The 23,990-nt window shown below is 43.2% G+C and overlaps 1 protein-coding gene across 4 annotated transcripts in view; it reads right to left on the minus strand.

Annotated features, from left to right (window-relative positions):
• Positions 1 to 2,157: 2,157 nt before the first annotated feature.
• The window catches only part of NTF3 (neurotrophin 3), a 52,858-nt gene continuing 31,025 nt past the window's right edge, over positions 2,158 to 23,990 (minus strand). For 3 of the 4 annotated variants that reach the window (XM_069952778.1, XM_069952770.1, XM_069952754.1), the window contains one exon: positions 2,158 to 3,614. In XM_069952778.1, coding sequence (XP_069808879.1) covers positions 2,814 to 3,593 — 780 coding nt within the window. In that variant the 5' untranslated portion in view covers positions 3,594 to 3,614 and the 3' untranslated portion in view covers positions 2,158 to 2,813. Of the gene's footprint in view, positions 3,615 to 12,029; positions 12,103 to 23,990 lie in introns of those variants that run through there. The other variant, XM_069952762.1, reaches the window with a different exon arrangement.

The following is a 23,990-nucleotide window of genomic DNA, read 5'->3' on the forward strand; positions in this document are numbered from 1 at the left end:
GCTTCAGCTTTTGAACTGCACAAAACATCTGTCAGAAACATGAGAGGAAATCAGAAAATCCTTGCATAACTTTGGTCATTTCAAACAACTGGTGGAGGAAAAACTTTATCTTATGATTTTTTTTGTACTTTTTTTTCCCAAACAAATCTGACATGATCAATTTTCTCCTTTAAGTATATATAATATCAGTCCTAGCCCAGAGGTCTGTGCCTGTGATTGTATTCCATCCCATTTTATATATTCACAGGACATAGGGAGCTGGAAATAACCGTATATCCTTGGATATAGAAGAGTCTGGAGAACATCTGCCAGATTATCCTATATCCTTACAAACCATGTGGCTTTAGATCATATATACTGTGTGTATTATATATATATCCTGGTTGGGTGTAGATAGTGATAGCATTGCCCCTCTGGGAGAATATCCATAGGGAAGTTTTAGTTCAGCAAGGTCCCATAGGGATCAGATTACTCTTTAGGTTCTTGGGGGGTATCTGGATAGTCTGCAATAAACTTTGCCCTAAAGGGTGCCCTAGCAAAAAAAAAAAAATTTAATCAACTGGTGTCAGAAAGTTATATAGATTTGTAAATTTAAAAATCTTAAGTCTTCCAGTACTTATCAGCTGCTGTATGTCCTGCAGTAAGGGGTGTTTTCTTTCCAGTCTGACACAGTGCTCTCTGCTGCCACATCTGCCCATGTCAAGAACTGTCCAAATCTGTAACAGCTCCCCATATATATATATATATATATATATATATATATATATATCTCTATATAAAAAACTGTACTGCTCTGGACAATTCCTGACACTGACAGAGGGGGCAGGAGAGAGCACTTTGCATAATGGAAAGAATACACCACTTCCTGCAGGACCTACAGTAGCTGATAAGTACTGGAAAGCGTAAGATTTTTAATTATAAATCTATATAATAGAAGAAAGTGAGTGCCCTCATTTTCTTCTTCTACGATGTGGATTTGAGTTTATCTGACGACACTGTCAATATTTGAGTGAGCACCCCAGTACAAAGGTCTAGACCTTTTAACAGGATCCAGTGAATATAGCCATTAGCAGTGCCGATCTCAGTTACTATCGTATCATTACAAATCTATATAACTTTCTGACACCAGTTGATTTAAAAGACAAAAAGTTTTGCCAGAGTACCCCTTTAGGTTTCCAAACCAGAAATTCTTCCTTTAATTTTCTACGAACTAGTTATTAGTAACTAGTTATTATAGAGGATAAATCAAGCAGACTGCTAAAATCCACAATTAAAGGACCTTCAAGACTCAACCAAGCCCCTCGGTTATAGAATTCCCTAACACATTTTCTTTGGAAGTAGCACTGAAATTATTGGGAACTGAAACCATTGACACATAAATTAACCAGGTTAAAGGGGTTGTCTGTTTAAAGATTAGGTAGTTCTGGAGTAACAAAGGGTTGTCACCCATCCGAGACCCTTATCCATTAGAAAGAGGCAGAAGAATAAACATAAGGACCCTTGTATCCCAAAGACAGTCCTTTGATTTAAATTAAATTAGTGTAATACTTCAATTACCCTGCGGGAGTGCTGCAGGGAAATTGAATACTTGCTGATAGATTACAGATGGTCACTGGTGGTCCCAGCAGGACACCATGTCATCAGTTTACCATACAGGGGTTCATTCTAACACAAGCCGTTTTAAGGGCTGTATCTTGTCATATGTAAGGGACTAAAAGAGTCATTTAGTAAATAATTTATGGAGATAGTAAAAAGTAGTCAAGATTTTAAGTGATCTCCTATGATTTATACTGTTGACGTACTGGTGCCAACATTGGACATACTTGATCTACTTTTGATATCCTCTTACCACATTTAACGTCAGTGTCGCCAGTATACAGTTTGATTTCTAAGGTCGTTTGGCAGAAAAAAAAATCCAATTTATTGTAATTTTTTTAATAAAAATTGTATCTAATTTGGGATACTAGAATGGGTCACACACCATGGAGGCAATCCATGAGTCAATAGGGTCCATAGAGAGGTCTAGTTCTGGTTGGCCCTATCCTAGGAATCCGCTGTCCAAAGTGACTGGTAAAAAGACCCAAGGTTCACGAGGACAAAACAATCAGGTCTTGGGTGGGAAAACCCAATAGTATAAAAGAAAGGGGGGGGGGGGCAACTTTGGGTTTTGATCCTTGGCGTCTCCATTTCTTTTATGGACACCAATGGCCTACCGTTTTTAGAAAAGTCAGAGATACGAAGAAAAAAAGTCTATATCGATAAAAACATTTTATATATACAAAAAATAAAAATAGAAGAAGCAAACTAAAGTCATGTATAACATCACCAGGATCTTATTTCAACATTTGTTTGAAATGGAACAAGTAAATTTTTTCTTTTTCTTTTTTTTTTAATATTATTTTTTTCCTTCTTTTAATTGAGGTAAAATATATTGCCATTGAATATAATGTTCATACAACTTATACATCTCTGATATAGTCGGATTTCAAAAAGTCTACTAGGAAAGAGTCAGTGGCGTGAAAATACTGTAGGAGGAATACTGACATATAAGATTTTGGGTCATATTATTAGATACTGCTCGCAGTAGAATTTGCATGTATACTTTTTTTTTTTTTGGAAAAATTTTCGACAATGCCCCGAAAGAAGGCACAGACTTCTTCTGAGATCCATCTGGAGAGGAGATAAAGCTTATATACGTTTGCTGAAATTTAATAAATAAGAACATCTTATAATATATAAACAATATAGACATTTATATGCTACATGCATATTATATAATTTAAAGTAATAATTTATATAATGAAAAGTCAAAGCTATGTTCTTCCTATTTTCCTCGATAACGCGCACACGCAAGACGTGTCTATCCTGATCCATCGCCAGCCCACCAGTTTATTGTTTTCTGAAGTCAATGCTCGGACATAAGTTTGGGATGTTTTACATTGAGAATTCCAGTGTTTGTCGTCAATGCCTCGGCAGCCATTTTTGACCGGTCTCGCGTCTTTACATCTGGTTTCATAAAAATATTGCTTGACGGGTGAATTCCCAGTCTTTATTTCACCCAATACAGTTACTTGGTGTCCCCGAATGTCAATGGCATTCGACTTATCTGTGACCCATAAACTTTCACTATCACACACGGAATATTCCCCTCGGTGACTTTTGTGGTCTGCAAATCTTTTCCTCCGGGAAGTTCTGTTGGAGGATGAAGAGTGTCCAATAAAGTCATCCATAAGATACAAGGGTGGTGGCTCCAAAGGAAGACTATCACTCAAAAGCACACGCGGTGAGTTGTAGCGTTTTTGTCTCTGTTGCTTAAACAGCTCCGCTTCTATTGAGATGACCGGTTGGAAGTCAGATTTCCCGTTATCAACCATGTCCAAGTCAAGTATTTCTGCTTTTGGTATCGTACTCTGCTGCTTGATTTCCTTGGTGTTGACCACTTGCTTGGGAATTTTGTTTTTGACAAGGTCTGCTTGCATCAGCTTAATAAATAGGGAATTCATGGAACTTTCTGGCAAATTCCTTTTATCCATGGTGGTAGCGTGGATGCCACAAAGATAAGGAAGAAACATCACACAGAACAGGATGGACATCACCTTATTCACCTGTAAGATCTGAAAGAAGAAAAACATAGAATTAGTGATCGAAGCTTAAAAAAAAAATTTGACAAGAACAGAGTTAAAATTTTTATATTGTGCTGGTATCACTTGCTTCCTACATACAGAAATTCTACAGTCACCAGATTCTGGACATCCTTGGTTGGCCTGTTATTTTAGGTCAATGGAAGGGCTAAATGTGGACAAGTCTTTCGAGATATGGAGATATCTTCAAAACCCAAACTACAGAATATTATTTATTGAGTTCATAGCCTTAAAGGAGTAGTCTAGGACACTGCTGTGTTGTCCCGAAAACTGTGCCACAGGTTGTCCATGGTATCTCTAAAGGCCCTATTCCACGGGCCGACTGTGAGGAGCAAAGCAGCTCTGTTAGCGCTTGTTTGCTCCTCGTTCCCCGCGAGTGCGGGAGGGGCCACAGGGAGCTGCCCGGGTGATCGCTAGATCTTCCGGACAGCCCATAGAGGATAGTAGTGGTCTGCCGCCGCTGCTCCTATTCCACAGAGTGATGGCAGCAGATCGCTGCTATCACAGTGGTTTGTCTTTTAACATGGTTGAAAGACAAACGACAGCAACGATCAGCCGACATGGACGATGTCGGCTGATCGTTGCCTTCTATTCCACGGGACGATTATCGTCTGTAACGGCCGATATTGGCCGAATACGGCCGATAATCGTTCTGTGGAATAGGGCCTTAAGGTTGGAGGCCCTGCTCCTGTGCATTGACCTATAAGGCATAAACTATATGCCTCGACCCTTGGTTAACATATACTGGACTGAGTAAAGACCATAGCAAAATGCGTTGGTACGTGTGGTCCACAGAGTGTTTATCAGGGCTTTTTGCAGTTCAGGATCCAATCAAATGTATGGACCATAAAATCTAGGGTCATCCCTACTATGGGTAACTGAAAAATAGGCATGGGGGTAAAGTTGCAGTGGTATATAGTAGGGATGGTCCAAACCTGCCGAGGTTCGGGTTCGTATGAACCCGAACGCTCGGCAGCAAATTTCCGCTGTCTGCCCGCTCCATGGAGCGGGTGGATACAGCGGGAGGACCGCCTGGAAAACTGGGATACAGCCTATGGCTACGACTGTATCCCAGTTTTCCAGTTGGTCCTCCTTCTGGATCCGCCCGCTCCACGGTTCGGACCATCCCTAGTATATAGTCATACTGCTTCTACCCTCCTCCCAGCCAATCAGACTTTATCGATTTTCTGAGTGCTAGGAACTTAATGCAGAACCCAGAACTCAATCAAGGTGTCAATCATCCCTAAGGGAGGGCCAAGAATATGCCCCTGTGGCTCTGCCTACTTAGCGGGCACCAGTTAAAACTTCATCATATTGAATGTGCCCCTTCGCAGCAGATTACTGAGCACAACATTCAACTTTTATAACAACATATGATCTCAAAATGAAATTTTTGAAAACTTTTGTAAATATTTTTTTTTTATTTTTGTAAAAAATCCACACCATATAAACTATTAAATAACATGTATTAATCGAGGAGCAGACTAGATGGACCTTGTGGTCTTCATTTCCCATCAATCTATATCTATGTTATTAACAATTATTGTGCTTAAAGCCAAAGACCCATCACAACTAATCAAGATGACAAAAAACATTTGGGTTCTCGGTTTTTAGTAAAATATTCCACAAATGATGGCGCTGAGTAGACATGTCATCATTTGTGGCTGCTTTGAACTCCGGGGATAAAAAAAACCCAACAATTTACTGCAATCACAATAATGGATGTTATGATAAACTTGGAACAGAGCTGTCCGTTACTAGATAGAATTATAACTTTGCTGGTATAATATTGTGTGTTATTTTTACTGTCTACATTTTATTTACTGAACATTAGGAGATATTTCCGATAATCATTCCAATAATCGAACATATATTTGTAAATAAGGTTATTTTACTATCTTACTTTCATGTGATGGTGTCTCTGTGGTGTTTTTGGTTGATCTCCCTGAGGTCAACCAGTGTCCTTTTACATACACTTACTAGCATTGCTCCCACTAGCCAGAATCCTACTCCACACTGATGAGGGGAAAATACCCCGAAACAGCTGTCTGTGGATGGATACCTTGCTTGAATGGTTTCCTTGAATGGAGACATTCCTTGGCTTGGTTGTTCCTTCCCGGAGGAAGGTCTGGCTAGCTCACTACGTTGAGACTCTGATGATGTCTCTGGAGTGTTCTTTTGCATATATTGTATACATCCTTTAATGAACTTCCTATTTCTATGTACAGAACACTCTAGCCGGGGGTTCAGCTAACTCTGTCTCCCTCCCACTACACTTTCATAACAATAGGAGTTAGTGTTGGATATTATCACATCAGCCTGAAGATGTGTCCACTCTCATCCTATCACCAAACTAAGTAAGGGCCTAGCCTAGCCTGATATTCTGGATAAGTGAGCTCTGATCTGCTATATTGGTGCTCGCTTACTGAGCCTATTACATGGCTCGATAATCGTGCAGCAAGGGCTTGAACTTCTGAGCCAGTCTCAGAAGTGACAGGCCACTCAGCCAATCACTTGCCAAGATGTGACAGTGCCGCAGCCAGTGATTGGCTGAGCGGGCTGTCACTTCAGAGACCGGCTCAAAGGTTCCATCGGCTGCTGCAGGGAGCGGGCAGAAGTTAGAAGAACACCAGGGAGTATAGACAGGTAAGTATAAAGGTTATTATTTTATTTACACATTTATCAGCCATCGGCTACACATTGCTATTACACAATTTTTCAACTTGTTGAAAGACAACGATCAGGCGATGATCATGTCTTCGGCTGATCGTTGTTTTTATTACAAGGAGCAACAGTCTGCTGATTGGGCAGATTATTGCTTCCTGTTATAGGGCATTTACCCATGTTGTGAGATTTCCAATGTTTCACCTTCTCTGTCCAGGTGTACACAGTGTATGGATCCAGGAGAGAAGAAAAGATGTTCGCTAAATAAGACTTTTTGAGTCTTTTGACTATCATGAAAAATTATTTGGGTCTATCAAAAGACTCAAGAGGTCTAATTTAGAGAACAACATCTTGTCTTCTCTTGATCTACATACTGTTTACACTTGGCAAAGGCTACATTCACACCTTCCATAGTGCTGTCTGTGGCCGTGGACCCGTAGCAATGGACAGCACTCCGTAGTTGTCCAAAATACACTGATCCATTGATAGAAGATCACGGCCCCCGTAACACATACAGACAAGTGATTGGTGCCATTCAAATGAATTGGTCTGCAGCTTGTCTAAAAATTACCCGCGGACCTGCGAATGTAGCCCAACACTGAGTCTGTCTTGTCACCTATTCACAGGATAGGGGACAAGTAAGAGAGCGCTGGGATCCGATCTCCATAACCCCCACCCCTCTGTATCGGCCACCAGCTCCTCTGTTATGAATACAGCCATGGGTATGGCACATGACCCGTGGTCGGAAAGACCTCAATAAGCCGAAAATATGGCCATATTTTCTCCTCAAAAAATGTGGTGTGAACATAGCCTAAGGGGGAACGTCCAATCGAAACCATTCCCCAGATCGATTCACATAAATTGGCCTGGATTCAAATTGATCAATACAAAGCCCAACTAAGCAAATATTCAAGTGAATGACAGCGTACGCGATCCTCAGAATCATTCAGGATCAATTTGCATATTTCTACTAATAGATATTGACGAATGACACCTCGTCTAATCTCTAAAAAAAAAAATTAAAGAAGCGTAAAGTATTTGTCACCCCGTATTGTATTGACTGCCCCGGTTCGGAAACAACTAAAAATCTGTGTGTCTTACTTCTGTACTTTCTGGTCAGTACTACGATCCCTAGAATACTTTTTTTTACCCTCAGAGCCCTCCCACCCTGCCTACTTCCCTCCCACAGCACTCCTGTACCCTACCCAAAACTGTCACAGAATATTTAACAGCATTTCACTATATCAGTGAGGTTCATTTCCTGTCTGCTCCTCTTTCTGTGGAATTATTCAGCACGTGCCATTGTGCTACAAACACACCTTATTTTTCCTTAATGTACCAATAAAGTCCTATTTATTATTATAATATTATGTATTATTAGGTTATATTTTTCTGATACATAGTACCTGGCTAAGCATACACATTGCCAAACGCTAAGGCAGTAACATATTCACTTGTTTGTACTACTCCCACAGAGTTATAATCAGAGATGAGCGAACCGAGATTTATTCTGAACTTTGCAAAAAGTTTGGTACCTAACCAAACTTTTTGCAAAGTTTGAAATACATTTGAAAAGATGGTGACCCCTCATCTAAAAAGTGAAAAGAAAAAAAATGGTTTTCTTACCTGTCCATGTTCCCTTGGTGACCTACTCCTGGTCTCCGGTGCCTCACTTGCCTCCTTCTCATTCTGTCAGTCACTGACTGAGACAGGACAGTGCTGAGGCCAGTGATTGGCTGAGTGGCCTGTCACCCTTGTCTCAAGACTGACAGCTCTCTCAGCATATCACTGCTCACGATACTTTCCCTTTACAATCAGCCAGTGATTGGCTGAGTGAGCTGTCACTCTTCTGCTCAGCCAATCACTGATTGACTGACATGGGACAGCATTGCGGCCAGTGATTCTTGCCTCGAGAGTGACAGGCTGTCACTTTGTCGCTTAGCCAATCACTAATTGAATGAGACAGGACAGCGGCATGGCCAGTGATTGACTGAGTGGGCCTTCACTCTTGAAACAAGCAGAATGAGAGCCCACCCAGCCAATCTCTGGCTGTGGTTATTTATTGTCTCAGTCAGTGATTTTCTGAATGGGATTCAGACACCCGCGGGGGACACCGTGGAAGAACAATACTGGGGGGGGGGGGGGGGTGTGTTGCGGACAGGTAAGTATACATGAGCAAATTTTTTTTTAACCACTCTGAAACAGCTAAATGCCTGCAATTGTTTCGATTTTTTAGAGTGGTTTGTTTAAAGGGGTACTCCGGACTGGGATTATTTTTAGTGTATGGCCGGGGAGGGGGTGGATATAGAAGCTGGTCACTTACCTCCCCGGTTCCATCGCCGTAGGTCCCGGATCGCGTCGCCCCATTCTCCCATCCTGCTGCCGCTTCCTGGTCTGACGTGACGTCTCAAGCCGCAGCTCAGCCATTCAGCGGCCAAGGCGGGACCCCACTACGACTGCTGAATGGCTGAGCTGCCTTGAGAGGTCACGTCTCAAGCCGCAGCTCAGACCAGGAAGTGGCAGAGCGACGGTAGAACGGGGCATCGCAATCCGAGAACCGGCACTGGAACCAGGGAGGTAAGTGACCGGCGGCCTCTATAACCACCCCTTCCCTGCCCATACACTAAAAATAACCCCAGCCCAGAGTTCCTCTTTAAGGACGAACCCAAATCTTACATTAAAATTCAGCTAACCTGAGCGATACTTTACTCATCTCTAGTAATAATGGAGATGCAGGGGACCTTTATTTCTTTTTCTACTATTGTATTACATGCTTATATTTTTTTATATTCCAATCTACTAACTTTACTGCTTCGAATATTAACAAAACAAAGAGAAACATTAACCAGCAATGTCAACAACATTGACCACAACATCAATGACGGAGATAAAATGTGACATTGAAGTTCTGAAATTGTTCAGAGTCTCGATGGAGCCAAAGCTTAATATAGCAACCAGTCATGTAGAAGAGATAGGGAGAGTTCACAAAACACTCTGCTTCCAATCAGAATACACACCGGCCCTTCTCCTGCGTCGTCCTCAGCTGAACCGAAGTCTTTATATCGGAGGGTTTTGCCTGTGGTGTTCAGATGTAATTGAGGGATTTAGTAATTAGGTCCACAGGGCGTTCTTGGACGTGTTTAATAAAATTGTCATTGAAGTTTTGACAACCACAGATGTACTAGTATCTGAGATGGTAACTATAATATGTTACAAGATGAAATCACACCATTGTAACTATTAACTCTCCCTAAGTGACACCGTGTAAAATAAAGATGGAAAGAGTTCAATATAGATGTATACACTTAAAGGGATTTAATGCGGCTGAAATCCCAACCGATCGATCAGCTGATTGCTGCTGGGGATGGCTGAAACTGGGAGTACGATTTTCCTGCAGTGGCCACTCCTGGAGAACTGTGGAACTGCATGTGCCTCCTTCAAATGAAGAACAACCATGCAATATATGGTCATATTTAATCCACCATAGTAAGAGATGTTTTTGCTAATAGAGATATCCATTGTTTATTTATTTAGGGACCTTTAATCCACCATAGTAAGAGATGTTTTTGCTAATAGAGATATCCATTGTTTATTTATTTAGGGACCTTTTGTTAGAAGGTCTCTCAATGTAATGGCTAGAGGTAATGGATCCAATGGACTACCGCAAGCGATAGAGGAAGCCACACCAGGAGTCTAAGGGGACGCTGGTCTTTACCAGAGCCCACCAAAGGCAGGATGGGCTTGCTGTGGCAGCTGACCCCCAGGTCCCTACCCCTGGCATGATTTGATTGCAAAGACGAACAAAGTTACAGCGTAGAACCAATACGTGAAACAACGAGCTCGAGGTTAAGGACAGTCAGAAAGGTGAAGACTGGCGGCAGCCAAACCAAGTCAGCAACTGAGCAAAGAGGTGTGATACCCATTACGGCTATAACAGGCTTATAAGCAGAGGCACTAAAGATCCTGCAGGGAGCACAGGAAAAAGGATATAGGGTCAGACACCAGCAAGCACTCCAATATTGGAGTACTAGCCCGTTAAATCTCACGGAGCCAGTGTGCGCGTGCCCTAGGGAGTGGGGACACATTCGCGGGCCATCAGGAGCAAGACCGGGAGCAAGGGGAGGTAAGGAGATGGACTGGGGACTCAATCGCTTAGTGCGCCTGTGCCCTGACACACGGGACGCAGCACAACATGGCCGGGAGAATTTAGTATAAAGTATTACATTTTCCTACAATGCCACCACAGGGAAAATAAGCATTACATGTACTGGGTCTTCCAGTGCTAGAGACACTCATTATAGCCACTAGTAGCTCTGAAGACAATGCTGTTATTAAGAAGGGACCTAAACAAGGTATCTAACACTTTAACACATCTGTAATCTGTGTAAAAATTTAGCAGCAGGTATACGATTTTCCAGCAGCGCCACCACAGGGAAAAAGAAGCATTGCACACATCCCATTGACATCTAAATAATGTCCATGTAACGCATGAATTTATTGAGTCATCCAAAGTTAAGCTGGCCATACACCTTCGATAACTGATGGGCGAACGATCATTAGGCCATCAGTTATTTCTCCCAATGGTCCTCCCCATTCACAAGAACGTTCAGCACAGCCAAGCATTCCTGTGTTTTCAATGGGGAGGGGTAAACCGCAGTGAGAGAGCTCTCACGGCAGCTTATCTTTCCCAAAACAAAGGGGTTGGGGTGTGATTAATCTCCACTGACGACATATGTTGGTGGAGATTCGGGAGAGCCCCATACACGGCTTGCGGCTGGTTTTAAGACCTTTATAAACACTCCTTATAGCCATTTGTAACTCAGTCTATAAGATAAAGTTCTTAAAGGGGTGTTCCTGGAAAAAAATAGTTTTTCCCTATCCACAGGAGAAGATGTATCTGACACCTAAAGGGGTAGTCCAGCGGGCGGGCACTTTTGTTCTGGGATCGGGGAGGTGAGTGGACGTCTTTTCCCTCGGCCACCTCCTCCCTGGTTCCAGCAGCGGGTCCCGCATTGCGGCGCTCCGGTGCCCGGTTCCCGGACGATTCTGGGTGTCTGACGCGGGCCCGAGATGTGACGTCTCAGGTCCGCTCAGCCACTCAGTGAAGGATCTGAGCGGACTTGAAAAGGATCCCGCCTCCTTCACTGAGTGGCTAAGCGTCACGTCTCGGGCCTGCGTCAGACACCCGGAAGCGGCCGGGAGCTGGGCACCGGAGCGCCGCGATGTGATGGACGTCTTTTCCCTAGGCCACCTCCTCCCCGGTCCCAGAACAAAAGTGCCCCCCGCTGGAGTACCCCTTTAACCTCCGGCGTTCTCCATATTGGATCCCACTGGCTCTATTTATTCCTATGGAGCAATGGAAAGAGCCGAGTACAGCGCTCTTCTGGCATACTCTTTCCTTCGCTCCATAAGAATGAATAGAGCTGTGAGTTGCATGCCGACCCGGTGCTCTCTTCATAACAGAGCCGGTAGGGTTGGATACAGAGATTGTTGGGGGGTTCAGGGGTCGGACCCCTTTAAACAATTAGAAATTCCTAGTAATATGTTATCCAAAAAAACGTTTTTACACCTTTTTTTTTATAATTTTTTCTCATTTTGTATCATTTCGATCCCCGACACACATGTGAAATAGATTCCCGCAGCTGTTAGACTAATACCACGCTTTACAAGACACATGTCTTTCGATTAATTCCTCTTTTTGTCCCTATTAATGAGATTACTTACTTCCATTACCCACGGCCAGGTGCTCCGAGTGGATATGTAATGAAGGCCATAACCTATAATAACATATGGATTAGTGATATCAAGAGAGTTCAGGATCTTGGACTTTGAAAATTTGGAACAGAAGCCAATCTAGCCAAATGGAAACCTCATTTTGGAATGGGAAAGGGATGTCATTTGGATATTTCGATTTGACTCATGAGATCAGACAAAAAGAAAGCAGAGGCCCGATGGGTTAGATAAATCATCTGTGAATATGTTCAGATTACCTCATTTTATTCTTTTATTTTAAACTTCCTTTAGGCTGGTTTTAAACTAATAGAATCATAGCCAATACACTGGGGGGGGGGGGGGGGGATTATCAATCTGGAGTAAAGTAGAATTGTCCTAGTTGCCCCTAGCAACCAATCAGATTCCACTTTTCATTCTTAGCAGACTCTTTGGAAGATGAAAGGTGGAATCTGATTGGTTGCTAGGGGCAATGACTATATCCATGATTTCCACATAGCCTTAGGGCTTTATCCAAGTTCAGCACCCCCCGCTAATCAAATACCGAACGTTTGGGTTCGGATCGACTCGAACCCGAACCCGGTTCGCTCATCTCTAGTGAGCACCAATTACAGAGAATGATTTAAGATCAGTCAAAACTGAAGACAATAGTGGGGGGTTAATGGAAATGGTGCCTTAGGGTCCTATTACACGGAGCGATTTTTAACGATTACGACTAATGATAAGGGATCGCAAACGAGATTGTTCATCGTTAACCTGAAATCGTTCACCATATTACACAGAGCGATGGTTGTTAGTTACGATCGTTACTCTGATCGTTATTGTGATCGTTACTATGATCATTTACTCCTTCTGATCCCAGCAAAACAATGAACAATGTGCAATTACACTGAACGATTAGTGACCGAATGCGGAAACTGAGCGAACGAATGTGGAATTACAGCGAACGATTAACGATAATTTTAGGTTCAGATCTAAATCAACGACACACAAACGATTTTTCGATCATTGCCTGCAATTACATCTAACGATTATCGCTTAAATTCAAATGATATAACGATTTTTTGCACGATAATCATCCCGTAAAATAGGGCCCTTAGGGTCCTATTAGACGGGCCGATGACAGCACGATCAACAATGTAAATGACATACAGGAGAGAAAAGAGCGCTGCACCTCACACCTATGGCTGACACTAGTGCCTCTCGGCTGCATAAAAAACATCAGAATTTTATGTATGAATTGATCAAGCCACACTGCCCCATGTACCGCGTGCAGGTATCTGATACACATGGGTCCCTACACTAAGTCCACACTGTGCCGTCAGTGACCACCACCCCCGCAGGCGTGCACAGCCAGGGAAGGGAGGCCATGGAACGGCCCTGCGACCCCTATATCACAGGACCAGACCCAAAAATGCCACACCAGAACCCGGCCAGCAACGCCAGCGGAGAAGGTCGCCCCCAAACAGCACGAGTCTGGATAAGGTATTGCACTCACCATAGCTACTGCAGATAGAATGGGACAAACGGAAGGGAGTAAAAGCATGTGTACTCAGGCATTAGTGTCAGCCATAGGTGTGAGGTGCAGCGCTCTTTTCTCTCCTGTATTGCATTTTGCTTTCTTTCTTTCTTTCTCAGTGTTTTTGCACTCCTGGAAGACCCACATGACCGCAATCAGCAGGAGACACCTGAGTACACATGCTTTTAATCCCTCCTGTTTGTCCCATTCTATCTGCAGTAGTTATGGTGAGTGCAATACCTTATCCAGACTCGTGCTGTTTGGGGGCGACCTTCTCCGTCGGCGGTGCTGGCCGGGTTCTGGTGTGGCATTTTTGGGTCCGGTCCTGTGATATGGGGGTCGCAGGGCCGTTCCATGGCCTTCCTTCCCTGACTGTGCACGCCTGCGGGGGTGGTGGTCACTGACCGGCACAGTGTGGACTTAGTGTAGGGACCCATGTGTATCAGATACCTGCACGCGGTACATGGGGCAGTGTGGCTTGATCAATTCATACACAAAATTCTGATGTTTTTTATGCAGCCGAGAGGCACTAGTGTCAACCATAGATGTGAGGTGCAGCTCTCTTTTCTCCTGTATTGAACAATGTAAATGAGCGTCAATCTGCTAGATCGGCACTCGTTTACTGAGCCTATTTTAGCCTATTTTAGGTCCAGACCTAGTCATGATCAACCGATGATTGTTGTCTCTATTACACAGAGTGATTCGGCCGGTTATCGCTCCATGTAATAGGGCCCTTACTTTACCTCTCTTTGCCTTCAATGCCATAGAGACACCATATGGGGGCACCCGGCTTTCAATACCATACCCTTCCCGTCCAGACCAAATCCTGTCCATACCATATCATTCAATGCCATACCATAGGGTAGGCGAAACCACCACCAATGCCATACCGGTGAAATGCCATACCGCCAGCCTTCAATGCCATAGAGACCCCATATAGGGCCACATTTAACGTCACACAGAGCATAAAGGGATTAAACAGTCCTTCAAAGTTTTTAACAGGATGAAAAATAAAGTGGGAAGGGTCATGTCTATACACACACACACAGGTAACTCCAGAGGGGGAAAAAACATTTCAAATCAACTGGTGTCAGAAAGTTATACAGATTTGTAAACTACTTCTATTCAAAAGTCTTCTAGTACTTATCAGCTGTTGTATGTCCTGCAGGAAGGGGTGTATTCTTTCCAGTGCTCTATGCTGCCACCACTGTCCATGTCAGGAACTGTCCAGAGCAGGAGAAGTTTTCTATGGGGATTTGCTACTGCTCTGGTCCGTTCCTGACATAGACAGAGGTGGCAGCAGAGAGCACTGTGTCAGACTGGATAGAATACACCACTTCCTGCAGGACATACAGAGACTGATAAGTACCAGAAGACTTAAGATTTTTAAATAGAAGTAAATTACCAATCTGTATAACGTTCTGACACCAACTGATTTAAAAACTATTTTTTTTCCTCTGGAGTACCCCTTTAACATTTAAATCCCTAATGATGGGACAGTTTTAGTCCTACTGTGCCCAATATTGCCTCCAATTGACGACTTTGTACAAGCCCCACCCCTTTTTACACATTTTGGGACAATTTGTGAGTAAAGTTGTATATGCAATAGTGTTACACATATCCTGATTCTATAAAACCTTGTATCTATCAGCATTCCACAGACAGTCTATCCTAAAGTCAAGTTTATTGGGTAAAATTGATCAAAATTCATTAAAATGTGGTTACTTTTCTGCAAACAAAACAAATGATACCAATTATCCAGCTTCTATGAATCTGCTTCATGTTATTCCATCTTAAACACAGTCATCAGCCAAAACATTGGGTAATTTAAGTGATCCCATTAGCGGAAAAGTGATTGCTCCACTTTAAATTTAAAGGGAATCGGTCAGATCCCCAGGGTCTCACAAACCGACCCCAGGGACCAGACAGGTGAGGAGAACAAAGCAAAGCAAGGAAAGAACTGAAGGACAAGGCTGGAACACTCTTCTTCTGACCTGCATGGTCACAATCCAGCCCTGGGGACCTGACAGGTTCCCTTTAACATAACTTACTGATGTAGATGACATCAATAACTGCACTTTGCTATCCAGCTTGAAGACTTTGCCATTAGCTTGTCTGCTGTAAATCTCCATTCCTTAAGAAAGACGTGTGGCCTCTTCTGATCTGTCTGTTTTAGTGAATACTTGTATTCCCCATAATACTCTGAAACATCTTTTCTTACTGCTGAGTGTTGTTCCTCTGTTATTCTTACTATAAAAATATGACTAAATAGCCAACTGGGTGTTACCAGTTGGGGGAGTGTCCAATTAAAACTAACGAGTTAGACAGTGCTGGGACACGCCTCCAACTAGTACCACCCACTTGGCTAGTAAGGGTCATATTCCACGGAGTGATAATCAAACGAATCGGCCCAATTCGGCCGATTATCGCTTTGTGGAATAGTGGCAACGATCAGCCCATGATCGTGTCATCGGCTGATTGTTTATTTAGGTTTAAACTTAAAATCATCAGGCACCGACCGCGCATCGCTGCATGGAATAGCGACCGACGATTCCACAAGCACCATACTTTACCTTAGCATGTTGCATGTTGCAGCTTCGGAGCGGCCTGTCTGAGCTGACAGACCGCTCAGTCAATCACTGGCCAGGACCGCCGTGGCCAGTGATTGGCTGAGCGGTCTGTCAGCTCAGACAGGCCGCACCGAAGCTCCTGCTGTGCGTGGGAGCGGGAGGAAGAAGGAGCGCAGAAGAAGCCCTGCAACATGTTTAGGTAAAGTATGGTGACAAGGACTGCAAGGACATCGGTAACAATGTCCCTGCAGCCCTCGCTAAATGATTATCGGGCCGTGTATCAGGCCCAGTAAACAAGCCCCGATCTAACAGATTGGTGCTCGTTTACATTATTGATCGGGCTCCCATCGGCCCATGGAATAGGACCCTTAGTCACATATTTCTAGTAACTTATTTAAAGGGATTACAAGTATATTCTAAAACAGACAGTCAGGAGAGGCCAAAACTCCTTAAAGGGTTTGTAACAAACGGGCGTAACTAGGATTCAAGGGAATAGCGAAAAACTACGATGCCCCATGATTCTTCCACCCAACATACTTACCCAGTGCGGCACAGCCCGCAGCAATTCTCCTGGCTCCCTGGTGCACGCGTGACATTACTTGTGTGCTGGAGCGTCTGGAGAATGAACGCCAGGGGACTATGTTGGGCCAGGTGAATATGAGTATGCTGGTCTTGGGGGGGCGGCACTGGTTCGTGCTGGTACAAGCCATAGCTAGCACCATTGAGGCAGACCATGCTTTACTAGATTGAGCTCCTGGGTTCCCCTGCCACACGAGCCCTGTAGAAGTTGTATGGTCTGCCTCCATGGTAGCTACACAAATTAGTCCACTTTTTTCTGGAAACGGACACCACTATTACACCCTAGTTGAGTGTCTAATACCAGACAGTGAATAAGAATGGCGCTGTTTCTGTGGAAAACAACGGAGGACCTTTCGTATAATCACATACAACCACCTTTCTAGTGACCTAGTGTTAAGCTATTTTTGGCGCAACCCATCATTTCCACTTTGCTGAGCATAAGGATTCTTGACTGGTGACCTATGGCTTCCTAAAGAATGAAAAAGGAATACAAATTACCACAAAAAAATGCTAAATACTATCTCCAACCAAGATTGCAAGCTTTTGTGGATTAGTCCAGTTGAGTAGAATTATGGGTACAAGGTGGACAGGTTGGTGCCGGGAGAGACAAGACTGGGTTCCAACCAAACATTTATTGCCCATCCTGTTGCTATGTAACAAATGTTCCAAGCTAGGATACCCCTTTAAGGACTGGAATTAGGTGAATGCTATACTGTAAACAGGATCACCAAAGTTTTTGATGTGACCAAAATTGGGAATTCTACCACTAGTTGGCAGCAGATGGTTTTACGGAACTAGTAACCTCATAGTTGTCCCAATAGTTCGGTTTGCCCAAAGAAGAGGAGGGAAGAGGACTGCTCTGATGTTCTGCTAAGACACTAGCCACCTTCTACACTACAGAGAGTAATGGCCCATCTTGGAACAGGGTACTGTCTGTAGATCATGATGATATGAGGTCATTATTCATTCAAGGCTTTCAGGAAGTAATTAGAAGTTCATGAGTATAAAACAACCACAGAAACAATTCACAAACCACAAATCCATCCGCGATGATGTGTCACTTCGCTCAATTATTTTTTTTTTTTCTTTTAAGAGTTCAGGGAAGATATGTAATAAAAAAAAAAAATATTGAAATATGCAGCAGGCCATTTGGAAATTGTAGTATTAAAAATGGCTGCCCTTGTAGAAAACAAAAAACACAATGGAGCGGTAATACCGGTATCAACCTATGACGGACAGGTATGGCACTGTTTCTGGAAAAAAAAAAAAAAACAATCTTGTGCAACTCAGTGTGAACAACTTCTGGCCTGATCAGACCCAATGACCAAAAAGAAATTTGCTAGATTTGCCACACATATCTCTTGCAGCACCCTCTACAGGATAAATGTGGTATTGCATGAAGAATTGAGTGTCCACTAGTGGTGAGCGAACCTGCCAAACATTTGGGTTCATCCAGAACGCTAAGCATTTGACTCCTGCTGTCTGAAGAAGTTATATACAAAAGTTCCAGCGGACATAAAAATATTATTGCAATTGTTAAAGAAGAAGTCCGGCAGATTATAAAATCCAGCAGCTGGCAGGGGCAGGGGAGAAATTGATTACAAGTACTAACTTACCTCTTCCAGTGCCCACGGTGAAGTGCCCACTGGAAGACATCACGACTAGGGGGAAAATGCCTGTCCCGGCTGATGGACTGGCCAATTAGCCAATCAATGACTACAGCAGCATCCCACCCCAGTCACTGACGGCACCGGAGATCCGGTCCCCCCGTCTCACCGTGGGCACAGGAAGAGGTAAGTTAGTACTTGTATTTCATTTCCTTCCTGCCCCTGCCGGCTGACGGCTTTTATAATCCCCCAGACTTCTCCTTAAATTAATCACCACATAACTGGCCGTAACCAATGTAACACGGCCATCCTATATATCAGCACAACCACAACAAACAATTGGATACAAAGCCTTTTTATTTATTACTTCAGATAACAACTCTTAAAAATAAGACAAAGAGGTAATAACTCCCCGGTAATTGCCTACGCTGTGTTCCTGTGCGGGGAGATGGTGCGCACATGGACTGTGGTCATGTCACTACAGTCTATCAGTGTCATCATCGGTTGCCTTAAGCTTGAGTGGCGAGATTCCTGTGCCGTCTCTGCACATGCCTCGGCATTCTGGATATGAGCTTTATGATTTGGATATATAAAGAAGCCAACTATCAGTATTACACAACACCCCTTGAGAAAGCCAACTGTCCCGAAACACGTATCGGGGTCAATACACAGGCAAAAGTATTTTTTTCCTCTTCTTCTAAGCATTCTTCTACCTCATCCTCCAACATCCTGGCAGAGTACTACTTGGGTTTAGACTCTCACAACATCCTCCTCTCTGCTACTCTGCTTCTTTGTATCAGTCAGCACGCTACTCAGTTGGCACAACTGTATTCTACACTGCATTCCTATCGCAGATTCAACCGCTGTATGGTCAAGTCTTTGTCTACAAGTGTTATCAAGTGTATTATCCAGTGCTTTATCATGAGAAACTTCATAACCTTATAACCTGCTGCAAGCAAGTACTTTTCTAGTAAAACAGGCTTATTTATGATAAAGAGACTCTGTGATCTTTCGCCTTACACCGACACAGTATACACCACAACCTTGGGACACTTCCCCTTTCTGTGGGTGGCAGTTTCGATAGTCCGGGAGGAAGACTACACCACTCTGGCTATCCGTGATCACACTATCCCAAGGGACCCTGTAGCAGCCCGGCAGGACACTGTCCACAGGGGGAGAAGGTACAACCGGCCTCCTAAAATAAAAGCAGGTGTGCCACCACATATGTGTACCCCACTGGCATTGGCATCACAAGTTAACATCTCGAGGTCCGGCTGTATCTTAGCCAACCACCACCAAAGTGACGTCACACTTCACCATCTAGCATGTGACCGTCCAATCCTCTGACACAACATCACCGGGGGCTCACACCACACTAATAATAAACATGCTCCCTTCTACATATATTCTGCAATCATGTGTAAAAGCATAGGTTACACACAGAGAATACATTACATGCCAGCACCATATATATGGACACTAGAGATGAGCAAACCTGGAGCATGCTCGAGTCGATCCGAACCCGAACTTTCGGCATTTGATTAGCAGTGGCTGCTGAAGTTGGATAAAGCCCTAAGGCTATGTGGAAAACATGGATATAGTCATTGGCTGTATCCATGTTTTCCAGACATCCTTAGAGCTTTATCCAAGTTCAGCAGCCCCAGCTAATCAAATACCGAACGTTCGGGTTTGGATCGACTCGAACCCGAACCTGGTTCGCTCATCTCTAATGGATACTAAACCCGTTTGTACCCACAAAATTGCTAAAATAAATTATTCTTTAAAAGGAGTCTAAACGGTAACTCAGTGCTGCCACCTCACATGCGCTGTGTCAACTCAAAACACTAAAACAGCTACATTTATAGTAGGAAATATTTCTTATTCAATAGGATATTACCAGTTAGCTCTAGCAATTATATGTCCATATTATACGGAATATAATACAGACTATAAACCAAAATCAGTAGAAAATAAGTAGTGTATTTAAAAAATACATAAATGGTCACTGTTGCTTTAAACAATTGCTTTTCATTTGATAGCTTCATTTTATTTCAATGTTTAAATCGCTTCATTTAGCAGAATCTCATAAAAAAAGCCCTAAAGTCTTGGTCACTAGGTAAATCACTTTCCTGCAAACTGCCTGTTGTTAGGGGAATTCTGTCTCTAGCAGCAGAGAGACCAAGACAGAACACAGGATATCGGGCAGGGCTTAGCTAGTGCTAGGTGCAGAAGCGAGTCTGGACTGTTTTAATGCATCCTATTTCTTTTGCCTTCTCTAGAGGGTCTAAGCTGGATCTGAAAAGCTTCCTTCTTATCACCCATGCTTCCCTCTTATCACCCATGCTTCCCTCTTATCACCCTTGCTTTCCTCATATCACCCATGAAGTTTTGGCCAGCTGTCTGTTGTGTAGCCTGCCTGCTCATTATAGGAAAAATCTGACCGCCCATGTTGGTTTCCTTTGTGATTCTTTCAAGGTCGAGAACAATTAGAGGTCATTATTTGCATGCAGCTTCCTGTCACTTTGTAGTCCTAGCATCTGATGTTCGGTGCCATCACATCATCATTCGGAGCCTACACAAAAGCCTCCTAACAAATAGACAAATTATGCATCTGTCCCATCCGTCACCATGATCTTTCAAGCGTCAATGACTGATGTCAGCAGATATCCACTAACTGCATTCTGCTGATCCCGGCGAGGACCGCTGTTTACTTACCACTGACAACAATTGTTAATGACATATTTGCACAATGATCATCACGGCAATTATAATAAATGTATCCTGTATAATGAAGCTTTTAACAAAGCAATGTCAGGTGTCACCCTCTAGCTATCTCCTAAGAAGAAGGCGGCTGAGAGAGTTGAGTTTCTCAGGACTGCAGAATCAGACTACACAGGGGTTGTTTGTAGTCTGTTACCATGGAAACACATAAGTCTGTAGGTTTTGTATAGAAGAAATGGAAGGGGATTCTTATTCCAGACTATTCTGTGCATTGGATCAATAAAATAATATGGACATATCCTTTAAGTTTGTTAGAAGAAAATTGATTTTACAATAGACTATATAGATGGTGCAAAGTGGCATCATCCACCAAGTGTTAGATATCTGAACCTTTTGGGTTCTAATGCAAAATCAATAACAAGGCTCTCCCCCATTTTTAGTATTTCAGTCTTACGTGGTAAAGAGTTTTGGGCCACCCCAAGCACAAGAACCTCAGTGCAGTATAACAACCTTGGCATGCGCTATAGTTACACCTATGGTGTTATGGACGTATCTTCATTATTGATCCATCATTGCCCCTGCAATGAAAATTTAACAATGATATTTTACATTTCAGGATCAACCTGATACGACAGCACTCAACAAGATTTCACTATGGTCTATGGCTGTATCCATGTTTTTTAGGGAGCCTTAGGGCTACATCCAACTTCTTCAGCCACCAGTAACAATGCCGCAGGCTCAGGTTTGGACGAACCCAAGCATGCTCAAGGTTTGCGTATGTCTAATAGCTATATATATGGCTGTGGAAAAAGCAAAATCTTGTTGAGTGCTGGTGTATCACTAAAGTTACATGCCTGATGAAGGGTTCTGGTTGGTTCTGAAATGTGTTGTGTTCCTTCTTGTCTTTAGAAACCCTACTTACTCAGAGACCCGAGTGTATTCGAGGTTTGCTCATCTCTAATTGCTACATTTCCTCAAAGAGTCCAAGTAGTCCCCCATAATCCTATGCACTTGCAGATAGCGTTAGCCTACAAACTAACAAAGACTAGGACAATGCTGAGACACAGAAATCAGCCATCTAGGGTTCTTACACCAGCACAGTAAGTTCTGATTGCTAAATAGCAATTGGATTCAGTGTCTGAACAGCTGACAATACTATATGGGCACTAGAAGAAGTGTTCACTGGTAAGAGAGTAGTGCTTATTGCATATAAATATCTCTAACACAAACCCACTATACACAGCCAGACACGTTGTCATTGTCATCTACATTATAGGGGTGGTCACCTTCGGAAGATTTCGTATCACTGAGCAGATCACAAAATGTCCCCTTGCCAAGATGCCCAGCAATTAGTTGTAATATGTGGGGAAAACCTGTCAGTAAGGGTTCAGTTTTGCTCTAGCACCTCCACAGGAAAAAAATATGCATTACAAAATTAAGTCATTTAGTGCGAGATTTGCTCTTTCAACCATTCTTGACTCTGGCCGAGAGATAACCGAGATATCTCACCAATAAATGCATACCACTGTGTGTGGTCCACCATGCCAATTGCTCGGGCCAACAGTTTTCTCTTCTCACCCCTCCCCATGCATATAACCGTTTGGTGTAGCCTAACATTCATATGTCTCCTATGGGTATTGTCGAGGTAAGTCGACAATCTGTCGGTGGAAAACGATAGGCCTTCATATATACCTAATGAGGCGGGTTTGTCTGACTTTAATATAAGTATATGGACACCTTTACGCAAGTCTCTAGCATGTAAGTCAATGTTCCAAGCATAAAAGAGCCTTAAAATATAACTAGGGATTATAAATTGAACTAAAATCTTCTTAAAAATTAGAGACATCGATCTGTAGACAGCTGTTTTTTGTCCAGTACAGAGCCGAGTATTGGTTAGCTTGATGAGAGGCCCTTGTTTTAGGGTTTTAAAGACCAAACTATGTTCCCTAGGGGGAAAAAAAAGTATGCAAATTAGATGTATTCTAGTAGTAAGAAATCTGTTTCTCCACCTATTGGAGGTAACTACCCTGTAAATCAATATCCAACCAATAAAAGAGCCTTAAAAGATTCTGAAATCTCAGCCTGTAATACGTCACACATCTACATAACCATAACAAATACCTTTTGTCTTAGAAGCAAATATTCAAAAGCAAGCTTTCTTTCAAGCAGGAATTATGAGAAGTATTCCAACAATTACTTAACACGCTTCTATTTTAAGGTATGAGTCTATTCACGTGTAGGCCAAATGCCAATATCCTTGAATACCGGCGGAATGCCCAAGCAGTAATACTAAATGGACCATATCAGTACCAGGCAGACAGTACACAACCCATATAAAACCAGCAAAGCCTTATGAGGCACTAACCACTGTCCCTTCCTCCAAAATAAAACTTTAAGAAGACCTGTCAGGAATTTTTATGATGATCAGAAACTTAATAAACTATGAAAAGTCCCTGTTACTTGAAAAAAATCTGGGTCGTGAAGTGTTTAGACCCCAACGATCAGTTGATAAAGCCACCTTTTCCCGAGCCGGGGAGAACAGCAAGCCTAGGCAAGGGATGGAGGCCATCATGTATCATGAGACATGGAAGGCAGAGAGCCTGTGAGACAATGGATGCCATCCCCTACCATGACATGGAGGGCAGAGAGCCAGTGAGAGAATGGAGGCCATCCCCTACCATGAGACATGGAGGGCAGAGAGCCAGTGAGAGAATGGAGGCCATCCCCTACCATGAAACATGGAGGGAAGAGAGCCAGTGAGAGAATGGAGGCCATCCCCTACCATGAAACATGGAGGGAAGAGAGCCAGTGACAAAATGGAGGCCATCCCCTACCGTGAGACATGAAGAGCAAAATGCCGGAGAGATCAGCAAGCTGGGAAGAGAATGGAGCTCTTCTCTTACCATGAGACATGAAGGGCTAAGAGCCGGGAGAAACAGCAAGCCAGAGAGAGAATGGA

This window comes from Dendropsophus ebraccatus, chromosome 1 (genome assembly GCF_027789765.1).
Source record: "Dendropsophus ebraccatus isolate aDenEbr1 chromosome 1, aDenEbr1.pat, whole genome shotgun sequence".
Taxonomy (NCBI): Eukaryota; Metazoa; Chordata; class Amphibia; order Anura; family Hylidae; genus Dendropsophus; species Dendropsophus ebraccatus.